Below are 24,956 nucleotides of genomic sequence, written 5' to 3' on the forward strand. Positions count from 1 at the left end.
TCAGTTGTGGAAGGCGCTCCCTCCCGTCACAAGACTCATGCTTTTCAGTTTATTGTCCTTCTTCCATTTCATCCTGCGGTTCTGAAACCAGATTTTGATCTGTCTTTCCGAGAGACACAAGGTGTGGGCTATCTCTATCCTCCGCCGTCTGGTTAGGTACCTATTGAAGTGAAACTCTTTCTCCAGCTCTAGCGTCTGGTAGCGGGTGTACGCAGTTCGGGCCCTTTTCCCATCAGGTCCAGTCATATCTACAATTTCATAGAAAATCCACAGAATTAGCAACTGCACTGAACCATTGACATAATGCACCGAACAACAACAACAACAACAACAGCAAGGGGTTTGGGCTGCACCGTGGTGATGGTGCGTGTTATATGGGCAGAGGGGTCACAACATGCAATGTGCACAGTACACAACACACACACACAGACTCCATGATTATTGCCTTTCTTAGCTCCAGCCACAGCCAACAGCCAGCCATAGTACCAATTTCCAACAGTGGAGTATTCAGAAGCCAACACATTTCACAAATCATCCCATGTGATCTTTCGGGCTGCTCCATATCCAATTTAGCGGCAATTAACCTGGACCCCATCGAAATCAAACTATCTCCTATAAAGACTTTACAAATATTGCCCTTCTTCTCATCCACACCGACATAAGCTCACTCATGCAACACTTGACAGATTTACGACACTTCACCAATCCACAGCGTGACATCCTTCACAATAAAATAGTATTATGTGTGTATATATACCATGGCTTATGTGCAGTTTCCGCATCCAGGGGAATATTTGTGGCGTTTGGCAATCATTTGCTGTGGGAGTTGAGGAGGTGGCGTTGGGTTCCTGGTGCTGCTGCTGCGCCCGGGGAGCCGTGCTGGAGCCGCCGCCGCTGCTGTGCGCCCCTTCCTCGGTCTCGGAGGCGACGCTGGTGTCCTCTATCTCCGTGAAATGCGCGCTGTTGCTTTTGTTGAGATTGTTGCCGGTGGAGGTCGTGCTCCGGTCAGACGGAGGAGAGGGGCTTTTTAGTTCCAGGGACTCGCGGCTGGCCGTGGCGCACGACGGCGGCACCGGGTCTGGAGACGAGAGCGAGCAGTTGGTCGTCTGTCTGTACCGGGCGTCCGGCGCGAAACCCCGGGCATCCTCTCCCACGGCCCCGAAGTGGCTGCCGGTGTTGGTGCGGTTCACGGTTAGGTCCATGCCATTGTAGTTGTAGCCGAAAGACCCGGAGTGCATGGTGCCAGGGTCTCTGAAGGAACCGCTCACAGCGCCGTTAGTCCCATAATTTAGTAACTGATAGTCGGAGCCATTTGGATAGCGCCCTGAGAACGAGTTTACAAAGTAAGAGCTCATTTGCTTGGATTTTTAAAGCCTCGATTTGTAGATCTTTGTCGCTATAATCCTGTGTGCTTGCACGATTTATGGATGCAATCATGAATTATAAGCAATGAAGCCCTACTGTACTTTGCCAGGTATGCGGCCAAATATGGGAGAGCGTTCGGGAATCACGTGCCTTTGTTGACCAGTCGTAAATCCTCACTGATGACTTCAAGAGGTAATTCATGCTCCATGGTTACAAATGATGACGAAATAATGGTCGTTAGGCTCCAGTCAATGGTGCCTCCCCACCGCGCCCCGTGAGCCATGCAGGTAGAGAGCGCCATCTTCTGGACAATCAGGGGAACGCCGCGCCAGCATCTGCCGTCAGGCCTTTCGGCCATTCATCATTTATGTAACATACTGATGATGTAGGCCACAAAAGGCTCAGGTAGCTAACACAGGTCATAATAGAGACCTACCAGCTACACCGTTTGGCAGTTTAATGTGCAGTTCAACAAATCGGAATTATCTTAATCCTGAGACTATATGAATTATATGAATTTATATGAACAGCTTGCCGTAACGTTAGTTTTAGATATAGGCCTATATGCATAATAATAACAGGCCTAATAATAACAGACCTAATAATGATTATAATAAAAGTAATAATAATAATAATAATAATAATAATAATAATATTAATAATAATAATAATAATAATAGGATAGAACATCGGTTTTTTCCGTTTTTTCTCTCGTAATAAGCACCAATGACACCACAAGATTTGCCGGTGTATATTTACATCAAAAAGCCTTTATTTCTATGTACAATTTCCTAAACAAAATATTGCACACAATATCCAGATGTGCATTGAACACAGGTGAACAACAATAAATAACATGTAACATTTCTTATCTGTACAAAACCTTGAACTGTTTATGGCACAGCTGTAAACAACAAGCCTAATATATAGAACAACTAGCCTACACCACACGATGTACAGTAGGACAAAGCCTCTTTTAATGTCATGGGGGGACTTATAGGTCTACGATGATGAGGTAACAACATGGTCAAAAACTAAACACTAAAAATTATTTACATTTGGCAGATTTGCATAGTCCCCTAAATAAACACACAAGCACAAGGACAAACAGAGGAGGACCTGATTCAAACCTATAACACACATTACCGTGCAGATATTCAAATAAAGTCTATCACTCTACACGTCTCTAACATGTGATATGCAGCACTTTATCTATAAAGAAAATCATAACACATCATCTTCACATTTCTGAACTTGTGGGCTGTGGAGGCCAATGTCCATTTTAGCTCTTTTTCTCCGTCTCCTCCTCCTCCTCCTCAGCTGTTTTTGCGGGATTGAGGAGTTTGTTCTCCTTTTTCCATTTCATCCTGCGGTTCTGAAACCAGATTTTGATCTGTCTCTCCGTGAGGCACAGGGCGTGGGATATCTCTATCCGGCGCCTCCTGGTCAGGTAGCGGTTAAAGTGAAACTCCTTCTCCAGCTCCAGGGTCTGGTAGCGGGTGTAGGTCTGTCGGCCTCTGCGTCCACTGCTCCCAAAAGGACCTGCATCGGAAAAGTCCAATATTTATTAGGTCAAGCGAAAATCTGAATTTACTCAGAAGAACAGCTTTCTGGAATTACACTGAAAGTATGGGCGGATAGGCCTATAATAAAGTGGTAATTTAGACCTATAGTCCAGCGTTTGACGTGCTGTAGCCTATTTTAACTCAAAATTCACTATAATATTCATATAATAATCCTTTGGGGACTTTTATTGTGTCTCTGGTATTCAATAATGAGTTTATAATGACCTTACCGTGCATAATGGTATTTTTGGTCTCCTATGATATAATTATCATTTTCCAATAAAATTACTGTTGACGTATTGTGTGCTGTTGTACGTAGCAGTGAGTTTGTTGTGACCTTTTTGTGCGTAATTTTGATTTTAATCTTCTATGATGTCATAATATTCATAGAATAGTGAATTTGTAATGGCCGGTGGATATAGCCTACATCGTTTTATTTTTTTTGTCATATGATAACTATAGGCTACTGATTTGCTGTGGTAAATATGTTGAGCTTATAGCCGCATGATATTTTACTATATGCATGCTTTTTGTTTGTTATTGTGAAGATGCATAATGACTGCAGAGCTTGCGATGTTTAGGCCCTGTGTGTGTGTGTGTGTGTGTGTGTGTGTGTGTGTGTGGGGGGTGTGTGTGTGTGTGTGTGTGTGTGTGTGTGTGTGTGTGTGTGTGTGTGTGTGTGTGTGTGTGTGTGTGTGTGCGCGTGTGTGTGTGTGTGTGCGCGTGTGTGTGTGTGTGTGTGTGTGTGTGTGTGTGTGTGTGTGCGTGTGCGTGCGCGTGTGTGTGTGTCAGTGCGTGCGTGCGTGCGCGCGTGCGATGATGGTGATGATGTGTAGTCCTGAGGCGCATGAAGACGCTCTTCTTGCTGTAGAATGAGATGGCCTCATCAGTGCAGCCATCAATAATGTTAAACACTAGAAACGGGTTGCTGTCGGCTCTATAATCAGCTAATTTGTTCGATGTCATTTCTAGTATATTGTTACATGATATTTCTATTGTGATGCTAAACAAAGTCGCTCAAATATCAATATAAGTCCTTTCACAAGTCCATGCAACTGTTTCTCTGTATGGCTCGGGATGCTCACTCCATCACAGAGCGAGATTTCAACACAACACGTCTCAAATACAATAGGAAGCTTGTGCCACTTTTTCCACACTCACCGGCCGAGCAGGCGTTCATCCTCTGCATCCATGGGTAGATGAGAGAGGACTTGTCGTCGATGCTGCTGCTCATGTTGACAGTCTGCTCGGGACATTCCGCCTTGCGCTGCCCCGGCTCCTGTGTGACGAACAGCGGCTGGTCCTCGCGGCTGCTGGAAAAAGCGCACGATCCCTCGCTGTCCTTGTAGAAAGTCCCGACCGGGTTGTATTCGCAGCCGGGCGCTCCGCCGCTGGCCCGGCCGTACAGAGCGGCGGCCGCAGCGCCCGTCTGCTGGTAATACGACGCGGGGTAAACCTTCTCCTGCATGCTGGCCGCTCCATAAGTGGCCGCCGCGTTGGAATAGTGTCTTAACGGATCGGTATATCCCGAGGAATATAGCGGTATCTGACCCAGGAGAGAGTCCTGTCCTCCCGGTAGAGACACGGGAAAAGTTGAGTTAACAAAATAGGAACTCATTGGGTGGACAACGGGGTGTATATACTCCGGAGGAATATGATTTGTTGTCTTTTATAGTCCAAGTGGTTTTGCCATTACTTTATCGGAGATTTGGTTTTTGCTGAAAGGGGGGGTTGTGAGGTGCCACTGAATACAGAGGGGAACTGTACCATCTGATCAACCTCTGGCCAATCACTGGCGTCTGCGGTTGCACTATTGCACCCATGGGGGGCTCTTGTTGCGCGCAGGGGTCCCCGGTGAATCGAAATGAAGCGCTCGAGCTTCTCGGTCTTGCACGCACACAATGAGATGCTCGGACTCATGCAAAATATAAACATAATATAGACTAAAGAAATTAAAACATTCCTTAGGACAACTCATGAAATCGCACGTCATTTCGTTCAGTGCAAATTTTGCATAATCCAATTAATAAAACACAAGCTCTCTTCCCCGCACAAGTCTCTCTCTCTCTCTCTCTCTCTAGCCCTGTCTCTCTTTCTATCTCTCTCTCTTTCACACACCCACACAAGCACACATTGGAAGTTATTTTTATAAGCAATATAAAAAACATCGCAAAACTGCGCAATTACCTTTTACGCGCAAATTACGCATTGGCAACATCCCCCTCTCTCCATAGCTCTCTCTTTCTCTCTCTCTCTCTCTCTCTCTCTCTCTCTCTCTCTCTCTCTCTCTCTCTCTCTCTCTCTCTCTCTCTCTCTCTCTCTTCCTCTCTCTCCCTCTCTCTGGTCCTGCTGTAACCAATGCAATCGATTTTGGGGCATTTAAATAGCATACTGTATCCGTGCTTAGACCTGTTGACGCGCAAAACATTCCCATTTTTATAATCAAGAAGTAGGCCAGCTGTCAGAAATGATACCATTATAAGCATTAGGCTACTCCAAAGCGATGCTAAAGTACTGATATTTCCTTCATAACGTGTGTGCTCATGCTGCTTTCTGTTTCCCCTAACTGTAGTGTGTCTGCGAAGACGTGAAGAGAGCAGGGAGGACACGCACTTCACTTCAACCAGATTACCAACCACGAAGAAAAGGACAGGTTTCATTTTCCAAATATCACAAACTCTGTAAGTAAATCATAGGCTATTTGTTTAGACAATCAATGACTTTATTGGGGCTAATTAAATAGATCAATAATGTATCGATTATTATTATTATTGTTGTTGTTGCAACATTGTTACAACAACATGTTGTTGTTGTTGTTGTTATTATTATTATTATTGCCTTTGGTGTAATTGAAGTAGCATTAACGATTATTGTTGTTAATAATTGGAAGAATGCGTCAGTGCTCTAGTTCCTTCAGGTTATTTGATCAGATGTAACATGCAAACATTCCTCTGTCTTTGTTAAATAAAGTGTTCTTATTTATATTTCAAGCATATAAGTCAATATTTCCACTGTTCTGCCCATTGAATTATATTAATTAGCCTCTGCCTTGAGAACATTTCATCCCACCAAAGTTAAATACAGTCTACCCAATAAAAAAAAAGCCTGATTAAGATAGACTAGCCTACTGCATTGAGATACTACATGGTCAATGTTATGAATAGTTATGCAGAAAATACATTTATTAAGCGGCTTTCTGTCTGCATAAAATTTAACAATCATTTCCCCCCTCTTTGCTTTTGCTTTCCAGAGCACTCCCGATATAAAACTGTTCGATTTTGGATCTAAAATTAGCCATCCACCTCGAAAATATTTGGATAATCAAAAATGCAAATCTTTGGCATGAATAGTGCAGCCTACTCTAAACCAGACCACAACCAAATAGGCCCACTTTCCATTTTACTTTGGACGAAAGCTTTAACAGTAACACAATTCCATGGCAAACATTGATAAAACTGCTTGTGTTAGCATGGAACAGTCCAAAACAACTTTACTTTCGTTGGAATGGGGTGAAAAGGATGTAAGCCTATCACTCAAACATATAGACCTCGCAAAAAAGCAATAGGCTACCCTGTTGTTCCGGTGTTTATTTATATTTCTCAAAATCACAAAGAGTCTGCACTCAAAGAGCAAACATATTTTTAGACAGCGCCATCCGTGTGAATATCAACCTGATCGCCCTGAATCCCAAAAAATATATATTTCCCACTAGGCCCAATTAAGGTGGATGGCTACATTATATCTCAGGCGATTTCTTTTAAACCATGCCTCAGTAGCATATAGGCCCACATGATTACCGCCACCACCACCACCACAACCACCACCATCATCATCATCATCATCAAAGCCAAGCCTGCCTGGCCTGTAGCCTAGCCCTTATACTGATGGGAAACAAAACATTCAGTTATTCCTATAGGCCCTAAACCTGGTAACATCAATTGGGTTTAAACGACTGTAAATATAGGGTTTAAACCAAAAATATAGCGCCGTACATATTTTGGTATGGGCGCTGTTTACGATGCTGCAGTAGGCTATCTTGCGGGATAGGCAGACATATCAACAATTGACTGTGAATATATATATGGATTATGGACAAATCTATACAAATGCTTTGGATCCCTATTGTTATTTCTTGAAGAACTTGTGCTTATAGGCTGCATACACATTACAGAGACAGTTTAGCTACAAGAAGGCTGCAGCCCCATGCACTGCTGTGTTAATCGCTGGCAGCTATTAGAGACATGGTGCCCTTACCTTTGTTGATAATCCATCATTTCCAGTGTGGGTGCCACTCTTGGGTAGCTCCTCTCGCTTCCTCCCAGTCCTTTGGCAAATTTCCCTCCTTGTTAGGCACACTAAGTGGTTTCAGGAAAGTAATCCCACCATCCTGGAGTGTACCGATTCCCCATTTTCACGAACATAGCCGTAGCCACATTAACATGGCGTTACGTTGAAAGATTGCGCAGTGGCTCCATCGCCCAGTTTGGAAAATTACGCACGTAACCTCGCCAGTTTTTCATGGCACGCTTCAATACGCGTATTGCATATAAAGAGCTAAGAAAACGTTGGCGTTACTAGTGTTAATAAGTGAATGAGCTGTGGAAAACAGCAGCTGCAATATAACCTCATGGGAAATAAGTTCCCATTCCTGGTGTCCACATGACCAAGCCCGACCAATCCTGGAGCCTGGCAAGTCGTAAACTTCGAAGGCAAAGTTGTAAATTTTCATAAACAGCAGCCGTTTTTGTGCTTTAGACATGCTTCCCCCATCGCCATCTTTATTTTTTTGTAAAGGACTGACTGAGATGTTTGAATTTGATCCGGGAAGGAAAGACTGTACAAGGTATGGAAAGATTGAGAAAAGGAAGACATTTGACATTCAATGTGTGGTTCTGCTGGAGCTTTTGATTTAAAGCCAGGTCTATACACCTTTTGATATTTCTTTAACATTAAGTGCATTGTGGTCTTACTCCGTTGTTGTTCAAACATGGGGTATCGAGGTAATAGAAAATAAAGTTGATTTTGAGGTTATAAGCCTGTGCTGTTTTAGAGTAACCTCTCTCTCTCTCTCTCTCTCTCTCTCAGTCTCTCTCTCTCTCTCTCTCTCTCCCATCTCTCTTTAATTCTACGCACCAAAAATAATTGAATTTTAAAACCTAAAAATGTACTGGACTAGTTGGCTACATCAATAGGTGTTGAGTTTCAGGCTGTATCAAAGACTATTGGTCTCTCAAAATGGACGATTTCTTTCAATCAATGCAGATCAAGTTGGTATTGACCATATCGCCCTAGTCAATTGATGAAAGGTGGAAATTGTGTTAGGCTGATTGCAGTAGGCTACTTAGGATATTAGCCAATTTAAGGTTATTATAGACTTAAAGTCACAAATTCTTTGCCAACTTTTCTATCAAGATTATCAGGCAAAAGTTAAAGACCCTTGTTTTACAGTCATTTTGGCATCTATCAAACAGTTTAGACAATTTAAAGGCTTTGAAAATATTGCCTCTTTTCCATTTGCCTGTATGGGACACGTTGCTTTTCATTTTCCACCACCACCAAGGATTTCCGACATTTATGGACGCAATAAAACAATAAATTCCTTAAATACAGCTCATTCCCCCGCCTTTAGTTTTGGCCTATCTTGGCTTCACCCATGGGAAAAGGTTTTAGCTCCAACAAAGATGTTTTCCTTAAAATGTAGATCAAGTTTTTTTTTATTAATAGGCAAACGACGTATCGTATTAAACAATTATGAACCAAAGTTATGAAACATAATTCCAACGCCTAAAATAAAATAAAAAATTGGGACCTCCTTTAATTAATACGAGCTTGAAATTATCCCTAAAAATATAGGCTAGTCTATAAAATAAATTGCATAGATACCCTATTATGCGAGTCTTCACGGCCTGTTTGGTTCTGGAGGCCTAAAAGGCCAGACATTGTTTTTCTTTTCACATTGGAAAAATAAGGCGATTTTGTGCAATTTTCATCTGTCCTGCCTTTGGTTTTGGGACATTTCAACCATATAACGTGTACGTCTGCAGACTCAGACCTCCAGTGCATAATCAATTGAATCAAGATTTTTTTTATTCCAATCATTCAATCGATCCCATTTTCATAGGTTTTTGGTATGATTAGGCAAATTTACTATATCCTCGATTTTGTATTCTATTTTGTATTATTATAAAATTAAAGTTAGCCTATTGGATCCTCATTATGTCGGAGCTATTTCGATATTTTGCGTGACGTGATTTCCGAACAAAATAGGCTAATTAATGTCTGCATACGTTTTAAATTATTGTTCAACTATTACATATTTTGAGATGTCTTGATAAAAGAAAAAAACATGATTTTTTAATTAATATCATTATGTATAGCCAAATTCTTCTTATGAACTGTTAAACAGTGGAGAGTTCCAGTTCAGTGTCCAGAGGTTTCTCCTGCTCTGCTGCCTTTAGTCTAAGACAAAGAAACCGGACGAGCTGTCGGATGTACAGAAAGTAGAGGTTGTAAAACTTTTGTTAACTCTTTCCCTCACATGACCGCATGCGGAAAGCATAGGAACAAAGACACACATTCACACAAACACACAGCGAAATTATGTTCAAACCTAATTTTAAAGCAAAAATTAAAAAATAAAGTTAAAAAATAAAATAAAATAACTCAAATTTAATAAAATTACTAAAAACCTCGATGCATGGAACAAATTTTACCCATCAGAGCATGAGGAAAATTGCATTGAGGGAATCTTCAATCAAAGATGATTAAATTAAATCACATTGAGGCTGAAAAAATTAATAAGCTATTTTATTGATCATCAGTGCAAAGTAAATTTTAAATTCGGCTAATTATCATTATCACTCAAATGAATGCCCTTCAGGAAAGAAGCAATAACATATAGCATAACATTTAGCATTTAAACTATCCCTGAGTTTATATGATGCTTTTCATATAGGATTTTAATATGTTTGCATTTCAAATTTGGATCATTGAGCCAATTGAATCCCATATGAAAACCCCACAATCACAGTGAGTTCAGCAACTTCAGAAACATTTTAAGAGGATGTATTAGGCAGCTGTGGACACAAGTCATGTCATGTTAGATCAGCCTCTCTGTCTTTGTTACACATTTTGGCACTAATCCGGCATCTGGAAAGACAAATATCATTCATGTGACGTTGTATGATCACACATAACGGATAGAAAATGACCAAAACCTGATAAAGTTATATAGTGGTGCCAGGGATTATGGCAAACGGCTTAAACCTCTGCTGTTCACGTATAAAATCGCCCTAAAAACATGAAATACTTAGTCAGTATAGGCACAGTTTGTTTCTGTATCTTTCCAATATAAGGCCTCATACCTCCAGTTCCCTATAGTTCCCCGTTTCAAATAATTTAAACTCTGAATGAGATCACCTGCATATATATTAAAACAGAGAATCAGTCTTTTGAGAGCAGCTGTTGGTTGGAGGGTTGAGGAGTTGGGTGTGTTTGGTTTTGGTGTCGGTGCTCCTCAGAGCCCTTGTCCGTGCCGGGGGGCTTTGCGGGAGGCTTTGCGGATGATGTGAGAGAAGCCAGGCCTGCTGACCAGGGGGGCGCGGGTGGAGATGACAAACAGGCTCTGCAGGGCTCTGGGGTCGTGGGACATGGGGGCGCAGCGCAGGCCTCCTTTCGGGAGCTGGCTCACACTCGGGACGGCGGCCCGGGCCTGTGTCTCGGCGTAGGAGCTGCTCATGGCGACCTGCCGCACTGCCAGGGAGCTGCCATCTGACAGACAGAGGGAGTCAAACTGCATTCTGACAAACATCAGATTGGAAATAAAGCACTATGGAAATGAATAAAGTGAGCATAATAAAGGTTCAATGTGTTTTCTTTTGTTTTTAATTATGTTATTATTATTATTATGTGTAATAATGTCCTCTGGTGGGAACTCTCAAATGCTTTGTGCTTTTCCATTATCATAACAAAATGAACACAATTAAAGAATAAGACAAAATAGTGCACTAATTGTCAGTGTAGCATTTGTAATAGACTTATTTTTGACATGGGTAAATTATGCTAACTTTAGTTGTGGATGTGATGGATGTAGTGATGAATTAGTTTATATTTAACAATATAAACTAATTCATCATTCATATATTTTGTATTTTATTTGTTAAAAGGAGATGTCATTCTCTTTCACCAGCTAATTTCATTTTCAGTTATTTTAGAATATAGTAGAAGTCCCAAATAATTTAGTTGTTGTTTGCCTGCCAAAATGGCTGGTAAGGAAGAATATAGCCATTTGCTACTGGCCGGCCTGTGCTTATTTCACAGCCTGATGCACGCTGGATACATGTGGAGGCATTGCTCACCTGGCCAAGGTATCCGCTGGGCACTGACGCTCCTTCTGATCTCTCTGGTCTCCTGCAGCTCCACCGGCTGCTCGCCCTGCAGACAGCTCACCTTCCTCTGCGCCAGACGCTGCTGAATCATGGGAGCGGATATACTGCACTCAACAATAATGTTTTACAATATTTCATCTTCATTCTTTTTTCAGAATTATTCATGACATTTAATCAAATGCTATACTGTACATTTTCAGGCAATTTGCAATGACTGAACTGAGTGCAGTGCTGCCACAGCCCACAGCAAATTTTCCAGTTTTAGTAAATGTTGATTTCTTTTCAGTGACAGTTGTTTGGTGTTGACAAGTGTTGATTGAAGCATTGTTTGTCCACTTAGAGCTTAGACTTGGACACTTAGAGCTGATATGACTCTGGGGCGGCTGTTCCAAACTATATATATATATATATATATATATATATATATATATATATATATATATATATATATATATATATATATATATATATATATATATATATACTGTATATACTGTATATACTGTATATATGTGTGTATATATACACATACGTATATATTTATTACCCTCTCATTGACAATTTTGCTGTATAATTCAAGTGGATGTATTACAGCACAGCTTACCCCTGGGGAAACAGTGATCTGCAAAACCAGAATAATTGCAAGTAGAGTAACAATCTTGCAGAATGGCAACAAAATAATGCTAGAAAAGCAGTTTGTAGAAAGTCCCCCCCCCCCTCCCCTTTTAGAATTATAAGGGACAAATATATAAGGAGCAAGAGCAATTAAAGTGCTAATAAAGGAGATTTATTTATTTGTTTATGATAAGCACAATGTCTGCAGCCAGCAATTGTCTTTAAATGTGCTTCAAAATGGGATTGGTGTGACCCTCATGTCTCTGGTCAGTTACCTGCCGTAAGATCAGAGAGCAGCGCTGCTGCTGCCGAGACCTTCTGGCAAACTCCATCAGGGTCTCCGGCTGAAATGAGAGCGCAGACAACGGACTGGATTTAATAAGCAACAAATAATGACATGCAAAAGACAGAGTCACAGCCTTTCCCACAAACCAAACTACACAAGACATGTTCATGCTGACCGATTATAATACAGATAGGTCAGTTACCTTGGTGTGTTGTCTTTGCTGGGCTTGTTCATTCTGCTGGCGGGGGCAGGTGCTCTTGGCAGGCAGGCCTCCTCCTCCTCGTGGGCCCTGCAGCAGCTGGTAGATCTGCTCCACTACCCCCAGGTCTCGCAGTAGTTTCTCCCGCTGCAGCAGGCCGCTCACCCGCTCCTCCTCCTCCCGCTCCTCCTCGGACACTTCTGGAGCTGCGGGAGTCACCGTCGCACCGGGCAGAGGGGGCATGGTCAAGCTCTGCCGAGAGAGCCGAGGGAGGGAAATGGAGAGAGCAAGAGACAGACAAACGGATATTTGATTTAATCTAGTATTATTGCCGGAGGTATAGGCAGATACTGCATTGTATTTACAAGATCATAGCAATTACTGTCACTGAATAACCTCGATCACATTGTTTTTCTCAAAGCTTGTCGATAAAGCATATTTGAATTTGAAGGACATGCAATAAAAATCTTCTTGCGGAATTACTATTTTAACTTATTTACAATTGGCAAAACATAATTACATTATGTTACTTTAACAGGGGTCAGCCAGAATATGAGTCACCCATCATGGGACTAGCAGTGTCATACTGAGTGCATGACGGAAAAGATTTGTGACTCCCTCTTGTGGCTTCATAGTAACACTGCAGCTCCAAAAAAAAATCTGCTGGCGTGGGGTTGGGCGAGGAAATCTATTGCTAACTAATGATCCTCATCACTGACGAGGCCCAACCGAACCGGATCGCCTCACCATGGGCGGTTGGGGGTGGGCGTTGGCCGGCGGCGCCTGTGCCCTGTGCCGGTTGACACTCTCCCCCGCAGACTCTCCCTGCAGGTCTCTCCTCTGTGGGTTGACTCTCTCCCCCGCAGACTCTCCCTGCAGGTCTCTCCTCTGTGGGTTGACTCTCTCCCCCGCAGACTCTCCCTGCAGGTCTCTCCTCTGTGGGTTGACTCTCTCCCCCGCAGACTCTCCCTGCAGGTCTCTCCTCCGGGCCCCCTTGTGATCCCTCTCCTTCTGCTCCTGCTTCAGTCGCAGCTCCTGCAGTTGTTGCCTCCACAAACACGTGCACAACGGAGAAACTATAGCATCTCTCTCTGATGTAAAGTGATTTCAACTGGAATGAATTTAATCTCTGTACGCTAATAATAGCTCTTACATGCTGAACTTCCTATAATGACAATTATATTTCATGACTGTCTCGGTGTGTTGATGCCCATTTTCTTTACTGCATATACAAACTGCAGAGACAAATCCACTGCATTAGTCAGAGCTTTTACTGTTTACTGAAGCGCAGAAGGTATGAGCAGTGAGCTTATCTTTTTGAATTTAATAAGCAGCATGGAGGACAGTTAAATCGCTGCTTTCTCTCATATTTCCCCTGAAATCTACATTTATCAGCGGGGACGAATTTAATAATCGCCCCTGTGTATGGATCATGATGCAGTTATTTCACAATTACATGGAGTCAGTGCAGAGAAAGCTCGGTGTGTGTGATTCGCCCGGAGCCTCCGCACCTTACTGAAGGGTAGCACATATGGGCGGCATATTGCCTGTACCTGGCACACTCCTCTCTGGCCTTGGAGGCCGCGGTGTCCTGGAAGAGGGAGCTGCTGTGTTTAAAGTACTTGTCGTATTTCTCCCCTCCCTCTCTGGGGTAGATCCTCCTGAAGCCTCCCAGGTGTTTGGCTTCGTACCTCTCCATCTGCTCCATGCTGGCCGCCTGGCACTGACGCAGCTCCTCTGACCTGGTGGTAAAGCACGCACACACCCGCGCCCACACACACACGCGAGCGCACACACACACACACACACACACACACACACACACACACACACACACACACACACACACACACACACACACACACACACACACACACACACACAAATGAGTGGTGTAGGGTAGTCATGAGGGGCCCCAGTGCAAGCAATTTTGACGGGGCCCTACACGTTAGTTACAAAGTACAAAAATGCAAGTGCCCGTGCACGCACACGCGCACACACAAACACACACACCGCATAGGCTATATTATATTTGTTTTGGATTTTGCAGTTGAATGAGTTACAGTTGCAATTGAATGAGTTACTTAGGCTATTGTATGGGGAAAATAGACCAAAGAGCAAGCTATCAGAACCATGGATAGCGCTCTGACACATGGTAACAACATTCAGTAAAACTATAGCACCTGAGAGGGAGCTGTCTCTTTCAATGTGGTTCTGAAATGACTGCTGACTTTAACATGTTTAATGTTGAGGAATGTTGATTTCATTTAATAAGCATATCATTTTGTTATAGATTGCTACTGACTATTTGACAAGAAAAGTAAGAATACACTTTAGATCTAAATCTAAAGTGGATCTAAAAATCTAATCTGGGAGAAAAGACAACACTTTTTGTTTAGTAATTGATGTATTGCTCTGTATTGCTGTCTGAGTAGTACGCTGACCTGCAACCTGTTTTCATTTAAATGTACCACTGCACATGTATCAATGATGTATTATTGTATTTTATTGTGTGTCTTGGAAACCCGTTTGGGTTGGGCACGATGAGTGCATGACCTGGACAGTAGGGGGAATTGGGCAAGTACAATTGGGAAGAAAAACAGGGGGTTGAGGGGGGGGGGTATGGGGGTGGACTGTGAATGGTAATAACTATTCCTAGTTATAAGTATTCAGTTGTATGTTGTCTCTAAATGTATAACTTCTCCACAAATGTACACAACATTTGCAGTGCAGAACCGGACCTGGTTTCTCTGGTGCGGTTGTGCTGGAGCCTCTCCTTCACCCGGCGCCGCTCCTCCTTGGTGATCTTGCGGCGGTCGCAGGCACCCAGGTTGATGAGGACCAGGGTGTCGTACAGTAAGGCGTCCTTCACCTCACGGTCCAGCCGCGAGTCAGTGGTAAAACTTGGGGAGTGATTCACCTACGCACACACATGCACACGCACACATGCACACGCACACACACACACGCACGCACGCGCACACGCACACGCGCACACACACACACACACACACACACAGCGATTCAGACATCTAATATAAGGTGTTCCACAAAAAAAATATCTTAAAATATTTTATAGTCATATTTCCAGGTCAGTACACATAGAGGTAACGGGTATGGATGAGACCTTGTTTATGCTGAGGATTTTTTAATGTACCTATATATACTAATAATAATAATAATTGATTGGATTCATATAGCGCCTTTCAAGACACTCAAAGCCCTTCACATATCAGGGGAGGGAGGCGGAGGGAACTCAACTCATCCACCACCGATGCGTAGCACCCACCTGGGTGATGTGTAACACCCACCTGGGTGATGCACGGCAGCCAGTTTGCGCCAGAACGCTCACCACACATCAGCTATCACGGTGGAGAGTCGAGGACTGAACGTGCCAAATTAAGTAACAAGGGATGATTAGCAACATTCCTATATGCATATATGTAAATAGCCACTTAGGGTGTAAATATGGGTCAAAGGTTAGGCTGCATATTAAGTGAGCATGTATGAATGTTGATGAGGTACTTTACCATTTCTTCCTCAACAATTCCAATCCACAATGCTGTGAGGTTTGTGCCTTACTAGCTTGCCGAGTCAACACGATGATGCAATGTAGCAATCTAACTCATGTCATAAGACCCTCTGATGTATAACATATGAATAACAACATTCATATTCATGGTTGATATATTAGAAAGAGATGTGACGGTGATGAGGGAGTGTCTCACCTCCAGCACCCAGGGTCGCAGGCGGTGGTCCAGGAGCACGTCGAAGCCCAGGATCTCGAAGCAGGCGCTGCCGGTGGCGTGGTTGGGGAAGCAGGTGTGGTAATTGTGCCTCAGGATGGGGTGAGCGGAGATCAGGGTCTTTATGATCACGTCCTCAATGTCAGTCCACATCTTCTCCGTGTTGCAGCACATGGACTCCAGGTGCTTGTTCAGGGTGGACAGCTTTCTGGGTGGGGGGGGGGGGGGGGGGGGGGGGGGGCGGAGAAGGAAAGTCTGAGATGCTAGGACAAACATGGAGTATGTACATTAGTATGTACAACATTCATCTAGGTTTGTACCGTTTGCTGCCAGTGTCGTTGTCCCGGACAAAGTTCTCGCTGTGCTTGTTGATAGCGTAGTTGGTTAGATGCATGCACACGTCTTCCTAATGCAGCCAGGAGGAGAGGAGAGAGGGGTATGGCAGACAAGCATGAACTCTTTCATCCCACAGGCCATCCCTCTGATGAACACTTCAACCGCTCACTTGAGCACTTCACTTGAACACTTTGCTGTACACTTGAATCACTTTACCTTGAATCATGTTACCTGTTGCACCTACCTCATGCACACAACCCCAACGCGCGTGCACACACACACACACACACACACACACACACACACACACACACACACACACACACACACACACACACACACACACACACACACACACACAACTGTTAACTGTGCAATATCTGACTTATAGCCTTGTTTACAATCCATACATACTACAGTACATTTACATCAGGGACCCCTCAGGTTTGAATCATTTTTACAAAACTCATTTCTACAGATAGGTTTGTATAAAGGTTGTTTATACCTATTTTATTCTTGTATTTTTTCTTATCTCTTCAGGCAAACAGAATCCAGGAGGTCTTGCTTGATGTCTGTCCCCAGGTTTTGATGCAGACTACCATGGAATAAAACTAAGACACTCTGTCTTCAAGTGAAAAAATATCTATATTTAATTTTCGAGCACAGGGCAAACAACACACAGACCAACGTGTATCGACTAGTTCTTCATCAGGGTCTGGTCAACACACGGTTTTTAATCATGCCTGGTATTTTATTGCATTGCATTTGATTTCTTTATTGTTTTGTTGTTTGTAAAACACTGTGTGTGTATCCATGATGCTGCTGACTATTTACTCTACTTCCACTCACTGCAAATAATGGAATGTCACTTTTGTAACAGTACAGGATCCTGATAACTATTCTTTAACTTTAACTTTTTTGTGTGCTTTATAAACAATATCTTTCTTACCACATTGCCATTGGTGGGCTCATTGTACTGCGTGGTGCAGAAGCGTGCCAGTCCCTCCTTGTACATGAATATGCTGAAGGGGTCACACGACGTTACCAGCACATAGATACGCAGGTCAAACTTGTATCCGTCAACTATGAGCGGCTGGGGGAAGGGACAAACAAAGCACCATTAAACTTCAAACTGTGTGTGTGTGTGTGTGTGTGCGTGCGCGTGTGTGTGTGCGTGCGCGTGCGCGCGTGTGTGTGTGCGTGTGCGTGTGTGTGCGTGTGTGTGTGTGTGTGCGCATGTACGTGTGCGTGTGCGTGTGCGTGCGTGCGTGCGTGCGTGTGTGTGTGTGTGTGTGTGTGTGTGTGTGTGTGCATGGTTTAGGTCCCTCACCCGGGAGATGTAAACCTGGCAGATCATATGTTCGGAGTGAACGTCTTTGCTGGATTTGGTGATGAAGATGCCTCTGCCTTGGCAACCGGTGTCCGGCTTACAGATATACGTCTTGCATTTTTTGGCCCTGGTGTAAGCTTGGAAGTCACTGTAACTATAAATCACAAGTGGATAATGAGTTAGTAATGTTACAATACATAAAATCAGAATCAGAATCAGAAAGACTTTAATGATCCCCGGGGGGAAATTGGGACAAGTTGCAGTTGCTCGCGCTCCCACGCATGAAATATCCACATAACACAACATAGCATAACACAGTATCACACAGTATCTCCCTAAACGTAAAAACAGTCAATACAATAAAATGCAATAAAATAGAATAAAACAGAATAAAATAGAATAAAATAGAATAAAATAGAATAAAATAGGGTCAATGGGATAGTAAAGGTAAGTAGAATTGTAGAATAGCATTCAATAAGTAGTTACAGTTACAATCTATGTACAGTATGTGTCAAATTGCAGTTATTGCACACTGGAATTAAATTAAATCAAATTGCACATTACGTGTGACGTAACTAAGGCACAGCTATCCTATCGGCTGACTGAGTCTCAGAGAGACTGAGTGTCTCCGAGGTGCTCTTCTTAGTGAGGCATAAAACAACAACAACAACACAACAGAAAAGTAATGGCAAAAAAAGTGCAAACTGACTCTGCGGGGAGGCACCAGGTTCTGGGGAAAATATTGTAGTCTTTGGGGAAGAGCTTCAGCATGCGGTTCATGTTCCTGGCCAGTAAGTCTTTCCGGCAGATCTCACTCATCCCTGGGAAATGGTTGATTTTCTGCAGAGACACAGGAGACACACTGACACGTGGTGGATGTTGAAATGTTGTGTGCAGCCAGAGGTGGATGGTTGCCACAGCTATTAAATGATTGATGGATAAGATGGCATGCAACCTGATGAGGATGAGCCACTTATCTTATGACACACACAAAAAAAGGAATTGATTTCTGCTTATTCACACTAGCCGAACAGCCTGGGCCCGATTGGCTGTAAACTGCTGAATAGTAAAGGTATAAATCACTGAATGACACGATGACACATTGATGTTATTGTTATCAGCCTGGAGTACTTTCCACAAATTGTGCAATGTGATCACAGTGTTGTATTTGTAATTATTATGCGGTAAGGCTTATTGAGGGGAATTTTAAGAATCGGGCTTTACCCGACATTAAGATTGCATTTCAATCAGCTTGTATTGAACTCGTTTTTTCAACAGGGTATGATAAGTGTTGGTAAATTGAGGGTGGAACTCCAATAAAGACATGAAGTAGAATACCTGGTAGCGCTTCATGTCCTTAACACGGTCCAGTGTCACAGAGCAGTCCGTCCAAAACAGAGTCCAGTCATCGCCCTCCATCGCCTCCCTCAGGCCATATCTACGAGCAGCACGTCGCACTGAGAGAAGGGAACACACAGAGGTGTACTTTCACTGCACGTGTGTGTGTGTGTGTGTGTGTGTGTGTGTGTGCGTGCGCACACACACACACACAGATTTTCTGCTTCAATGACTGATCTAGGAGCCACAGATCAAACCTTGTAGGGTTGGGGGGAATATTCAGGTGCAAAACTGCCTTTACAAAAACAAAATCTGGTTTACTATGTCATTATCACAGGGCCGGCGCCAGGATGAAATGACTGAGGGGGCTGTTATAACTGGTGAGGGGGCTGATTTTTCTTTTTTTTCAGATTTTTTTTTTTTTTTTTTTTTTAACACATTCACTGCCAGCCGTTTTTCAATACTGTAGTTAGCTTCTGCCAAGGTTTTTTTTTGAGGATTCTGGCTCATCTTTCAAGAGCCGAGGATTCGTTTCTGTTAGGATTTTGTGAACACACAATATCTCAAAATAACTAATAGAATGTGTGCTTTCTCTGTCTAAAAGAGTTAGTTTGTAGAGTTAGTAGTTATGTAAGCATTAGCAGTTGAATACAGCATGGTTTCAGCGTCTGAAAATTTATTCTGAGATAAATGGCTTTTTGTGAAATTCGATAGAACAGTCACTTTAACCATTCATTTTTGGCATCAGTAAGACGTCAGACATCTAAACAATAGTTTTGAACAGTAATTTCCTCCATAACAGCAGGAAACACCCCTCTCCTTCAAACTCCTCCCTCCGTGTGTGTTCTTCTTGGCTGCAGCGGGCGTGTCACAAGCTCGTTTCTGTTGCTGCTGTAACCTCGCGTCACCAGGCTCACTGCTTTGCTGCTGCTGTGCCTGTCTGCTGGCGGCCGCTGGGCAAGTCTGGATGGGCTCGCTCGTTTCTTGTGGTTTCGGTTGAGAGCTTTGATGAAGCTTTTGCGATTCTGGTCTTATTTATGCTGTGTGTTTCAAAGTGTGTTCCACCCGTAATCTATTATGCAAATTTGCAATCCCGCACCGCCAGCAATCAGCGCGAAAACGAAAGCGTTTTCGCCAATCCATTTTCATGAGAATGGCTTCCTCACACTGCTTTTTGCTTGCCTTCCTCTAGTCTGGAGAGGACTGTCGCCACTTAGTGGGTCGGTGGAATGGGTTGTACACGTTCGGTGGCTTCAATATATATATAAGAGATGTAAAAGGGTTAGATGCACATCCCACGGTCAAAAAAAAAAAAAAACGTCATTTTTGACGTAAAAACACGTCATTGGCAGTCAACCGTTGGATTTTGTTTGACGTAAAAACACGTCATTGGCAGTGAACGTGTTAATATGATATTTTTATATCGTAAAACATAGGTTATATACCCGCTATGCCTATTTCTGGACTTTTTAACCATAATAACCTCTGAAAAGCGCAATAACACAAGAAAGACTACTATTCTAAATCAAATAAAACATTTATTTCACAGCAGCAGATTAAGGCATTAATAGAGGTTCATAGGTTCAAATTTAATAAATAGCTACATCTCTGACACCTTGTGACAACCAAAGCACAGCAAATAGCGCTTCCCTGCCAATTCTGAAACAACAGAGCTATGTTTACAGGGGGTAGCCTACATCAACTTAAACTGATCAAATTTGATGAAGACTGCAGAAACAGCAGCCTAAACATGTCAGGTACAAACATTACCTAACTGGCCTTTATAGATTAACTATTCTTTTTGATTTTTTTTTTCTTTTTTCAAGTGAGGGGGCCGAAAATTGAACTGAGGGGGCTAAGCCCCCTGAGGCCCCCTCGTGGCGCCGGGCCTGCATTATCAGTATATCTCTCTGTGATGACTTGTTTCTGTATTACTATAGTAATTGTGGGGCATAAATGGCTGGAGTGATGCATCGTAACACTGATAACATGGCTAGTTAAAGGGACAGTTCTGATTTTTGGAACCCTACCCCTATTTGCTACCAATGATGTGTAAGTTGATTGAGGCTCAGTGCACACAAAGTAAATTTCCGTGAGCCTCAGTCAACTTGCACAGACAGGAGCGTGACCCCATTGACCTCGTATTGGTTTGTGGCTAACTATCTGGAGCTAATATGAGGAACAGCATGGACAGGGCCGTAGCCAGGGTTCCGAAATAGGGGAGGTCCAGCAAGGGGAGGCGGATTCGGCGGCGCCGAAAAAAAATTGAGTTTTTTTTCCCCCCTTTTTAAGCCATATTTAGAGTAATATATCATTTTAAATCAACATTAGGATTATACTGTTGTGATGTCATTATTCAGCGTTTGAAGCCCAATTTGGGCCGTTTGAAGCCAGATTTGGGCCGTTTGAAGCCCTATTTGGGTCGTTTAAAGCCAGATTTGGGCCGTTTGAAGCCTGATTTGGGCCGTTTGAAGCCCAATTTGGGCCAAGTCCAATTTTACAATGAGATGCACCCACTTTAAACCTGAATAAAGTAATAAAACCACTAGTAAACCAGTAGGCGGCGCCTGGCCTGCTGTTCAGTGAGTGGCCTGGCCTGGCCTGCAAATTTTTTTTTTTTTTTTTTGGCAGGCTGAAATATTAGGGGAGGTCCGGACCTCCCCGTCCTCATAGCTAGCTACGGCCCTGAGCATGGATTGGGCTGCGAAAGGAATCTACCAATCAACATCACCATTGGTAACTAAGTAGTAAATAGGGCTAGGGTTCCAAAAATCAGAACTATCCCTTTAACCTGCTGAATTGTAATACAACATCTTAGTGCAATAGAGCAATGTGCAATAACACTTTAGCACTGAGCACTTTGCAGTCAGCTTAATTCTGATACCAGGCCTAGTTAGTGCAATTAGCCTATTTCACATGCCACCCAAATCAGCCATTTTGTGTCTAAAGGCAGGAAGTAAAACAGGTGCAAGCAAGACATTGATGAGAGCCATGGGACTGGAACACCTAAATGGGTCCAGTGCCGGGGCCAAAGAGCGTGGAAGGAAAGAGACGACACTCCGGCCATTTTTGGAAACAGAATGCGCCTCGCAGTGGTCAGCTGCGGTAGCGCTGGCCCCTATAATCAGCCTCTCTAAACAGTAACTCAACGGGAGTTGAACCTCGGGTCCTTTTCATTAGGTATTTATCTTGAAAAAACTAAACAAAGAAAACGAAACATTTTGCTTAGTTTCCACAATATGGTTGTTGTTTTACATCCCTGCACTACACCACTTCAATCAAGATTTGCAGTACGCCCGGAAAAGATGTGAATCCCCAAAGTTTAGAGTGTTCTCCCGTTGAGTTACTGTTTAGAGAGGCTGATTATAGGGGCCAGCGCTACCGCAGCTGACCACTGCGAGCCTGTGCGAGGTTCTTTTGGCGCTGTCACGCTTCCAAAAATAAAAAATGGCGGAGGCTGCTGGGCGCTGATGTTGCAATGGGGCAATATGGAGCTGTCATTTCTTTCCATAAAAGTTCTTTGCCGGGGCTCTAATCAATATTGATTGAAAACATCCCTTCATTTAGTACTCTCTGGCCTGAACTTACCACTTTCATATTTACAGTTGGTGAGGTTGATCCACAGTCATCTGGAAGAGAAGAGAGGCAGAGAGAGGGACAGACATGTGCTTTGCTGCCAGGTCCTACAGATCTCTCATTACTCTCATCTTCCTGTCTCAAATAAATCAAAATCATAACTGTCAGGGGATTCACCGCATTAAAATCATAACTGTCAGGGTATTCACTGCATTAAAATCATAACTGTCAGGGGATTCACTGCATTAAAATCATAACTGTGAGCGTATTCACTGCATTAAAATCATAACTGTCAGCGTATTCACTGTATTAAAATCATAACTGTCAGCGTATTCACTGTATTAAAATCATAACTGTCAGGGGATTCACTGCATTAAAATCATAACTGTCAGCGTATTCACTGCATTAAAATCATAACTGTCATCGTATTCACTGTATTAAAATCATAACTGTCAGGGGATTCACTGCATTAAAATCATAACTGTCAGCATATTCACTGCATTAAAATCATAACTGTCAGCGTATTCACTGCATTAAAATCATAACTGTCAGGGTATTCACTGCATTAAAATCATAACTGTCAGCGTATTCACTGCATTAAAATCATAACTGTCAGCGTATTCACTGCATTAAAATCATAACTGTCAGCGTATTCACTGCATTAAAATCATAACTGTCAGCGTATTCACTGCATTAAAATCATAACTGTCAGCGTATTCACTGCATTAAAATCATAACTGTCAGGGGATTCACTGCATTAAAATCATAACTGTCAGCGTATTCACTGCATTAAAATCATAACTGTCAGGGTATTCACTGCATTAAAATCATAACTGTCAGGGTATTCACTGCATTAAAATCATAACTGTCAGGGTATTCACTGCATTCAAATCATAACTGTCAGGGTATTCACTGCATTCAAATCATAACTGTCAGCGTATTCACTGCATTAAAATCATAACTGTCAGCGTATTCACTGCATTAAAATCATAACTGTCAGCGTATTCACTGCATTAAAATCATAACTGTCAGCGTATTCACTGCATTAAAATCATAACTGTCAGCGTATTCACTGCATTAAAATCATAACTGTCAGGGGATTCACTGCATTAAAATCATAACTGTCAGCGTATTCACTGCATTAAAATCATAACTGTCAGGGTATTCACTGCATTAAAATCATAACTGTCAGGGTATTCACTGCATTAAAATCATAACTGTCAGGGTATTCACTGCATTAAAATCATAACTGTCAGGGTATTCACTGCATTAAAATCATAACTGTCAGGGTATTCACTGCATTCAAATCATAACTGTCAGGGTATTCACTGCATTAAAATCATAACTGTCAGGGTATTCACTGCATTCAAATCATAACTGTCAGGGTATTCACTGCATTAAAATCATAACTGTCAGGGTATTCACTGCATTAAAATCATAACTGTCAGGGTATTCACTGCATTCAAATCATAACTGTCAGGGTATTCACTGCATTCAAATCATAACTGTCAGGGTATTCAATGATAACATTTGTGTGTTGAGCTGTGAAGTACCTCTTCTTGTTTTTCTTCCTCCTCTTGCTTGTGGATGGAGGAGTGTGCGTGCAGGCTTCAGTTTGGCTGTCGCTGCCTGATCCCTCTCCCTCCTGTTCACCTTTGTGAGTATCATCAGAGTCTCTGTCAGGACTCTCCACAGGTAGACTCATCCTGCAGTGCACACAAACAAAGAGACTTTTTTTTACCACTCCACCCCCAGCCCCCACGGATTATTTCTCGCATCTTCTGCCCAATTGTACTTTGCCAATTCCCCCTGCTGTCCCAGTCGTTGCTCCACCATCTTCTGATCTGGGGAGAGTTGTAGTTGCAGTCCCCAGCTGCTTGTTTTCCCCTGACAGCGAGGAGTTTTTACAAGCTGGACGTAGCGCGTGGGAGGATCACGCTATTCACCCAAGTTCCCCTCCCCCCCTAACAGGCCCCTCGTTTGACCAGAGGGGGCGCTAGTGCAGCGGCCAGGACTCGTCCTCCACCAGCTTCCCTCCCGCAGACACGACCAATCGTGACTGCAGGAATGTCTGACCAAGCCGGAAGTACCGCTACCGGGAATTGAGCCCGGGTCTCCGTGGTGGTGCAGTACTACAGTAGGTGAGTGCTTTTATCTCTACACTACCCAGACACCCCACGAACAAAGACATATTCAGAGTTCTCAGCTGTGTG

The 24,956-nt window shown here is 43.0% G+C and overlaps 3 protein-coding genes across 3 annotated transcripts; all 3 read right to left on the reverse strand.

Annotated features, from left to right (window-relative positions):
- Window positions 1-1,437, reverse strand: hoxb5b (homeobox B5b; the record flags this gene model as incomplete). Its single annotated transcript, XM_083634488.1, is given in 3 exon segments — window positions 1-248; window positions 758-1,367; window positions 1,369-1,437. Coding segments are annotated over 3 exon segments (927 nt in total).
- A 1,210-nt stretch (window positions 1,438-2,647) lies between these two features.
- Window positions 2,648-4,548, reverse strand: hoxb6b (homeobox B6b; the record flags this gene model as incomplete). The annotated part of the gene is made up of 2 exons (XM_083634940.1): window positions 2,648-2,907; window positions 4,092-4,548. The coding sequence occupies 2 exons, from the start codon at window positions 4,546-4,548 to the stop codon at window positions 2,648-2,650; spliced, it is 717 nt and encodes a 238-aa protein (XP_083491066.1).
- A 5,898-nt stretch (window positions 4,549-10,446) lies between these two features.
- Window positions 10,447-24,448, reverse strand: ttll6 (tubulin tyrosine ligase-like family, member 6; the record flags this gene model as incomplete). Its single annotated transcript, XM_083635739.1, has 15 exons — window positions 10,447-10,700; window positions 11,288-11,399; window positions 12,208-12,276; window positions 12,421-12,669; window positions 13,165-13,465; window positions 13,971-14,159; window positions 15,159-15,337; window positions 16,146-16,371; window positions 16,484-16,569; window positions 17,449-17,592; window positions 17,830-17,983; window positions 18,539-18,669; window positions 19,168-19,286; window positions 22,756-22,793; window positions 24,297-24,448. The coding sequence occupies 15 exons, from the start codon at window positions 24,446-24,448 to the stop codon at window positions 10,447-10,449; spliced, it is 2,403 nt and encodes an 800-aa protein (XP_083491865.1).
- Window positions 24,449-24,956: the final 508 nt, after the last annotated feature.

The sequence above is a fragment of the Poromitra crassiceps genome, assembly GCF_964638095.1.
Source record: "Poromitra crassiceps genome assembly, chromosome: 4".
Taxonomy (NCBI): Eukaryota; Metazoa; Chordata; class Actinopteri; order Beryciformes; family Melamphaidae; genus Poromitra; species Poromitra crassiceps.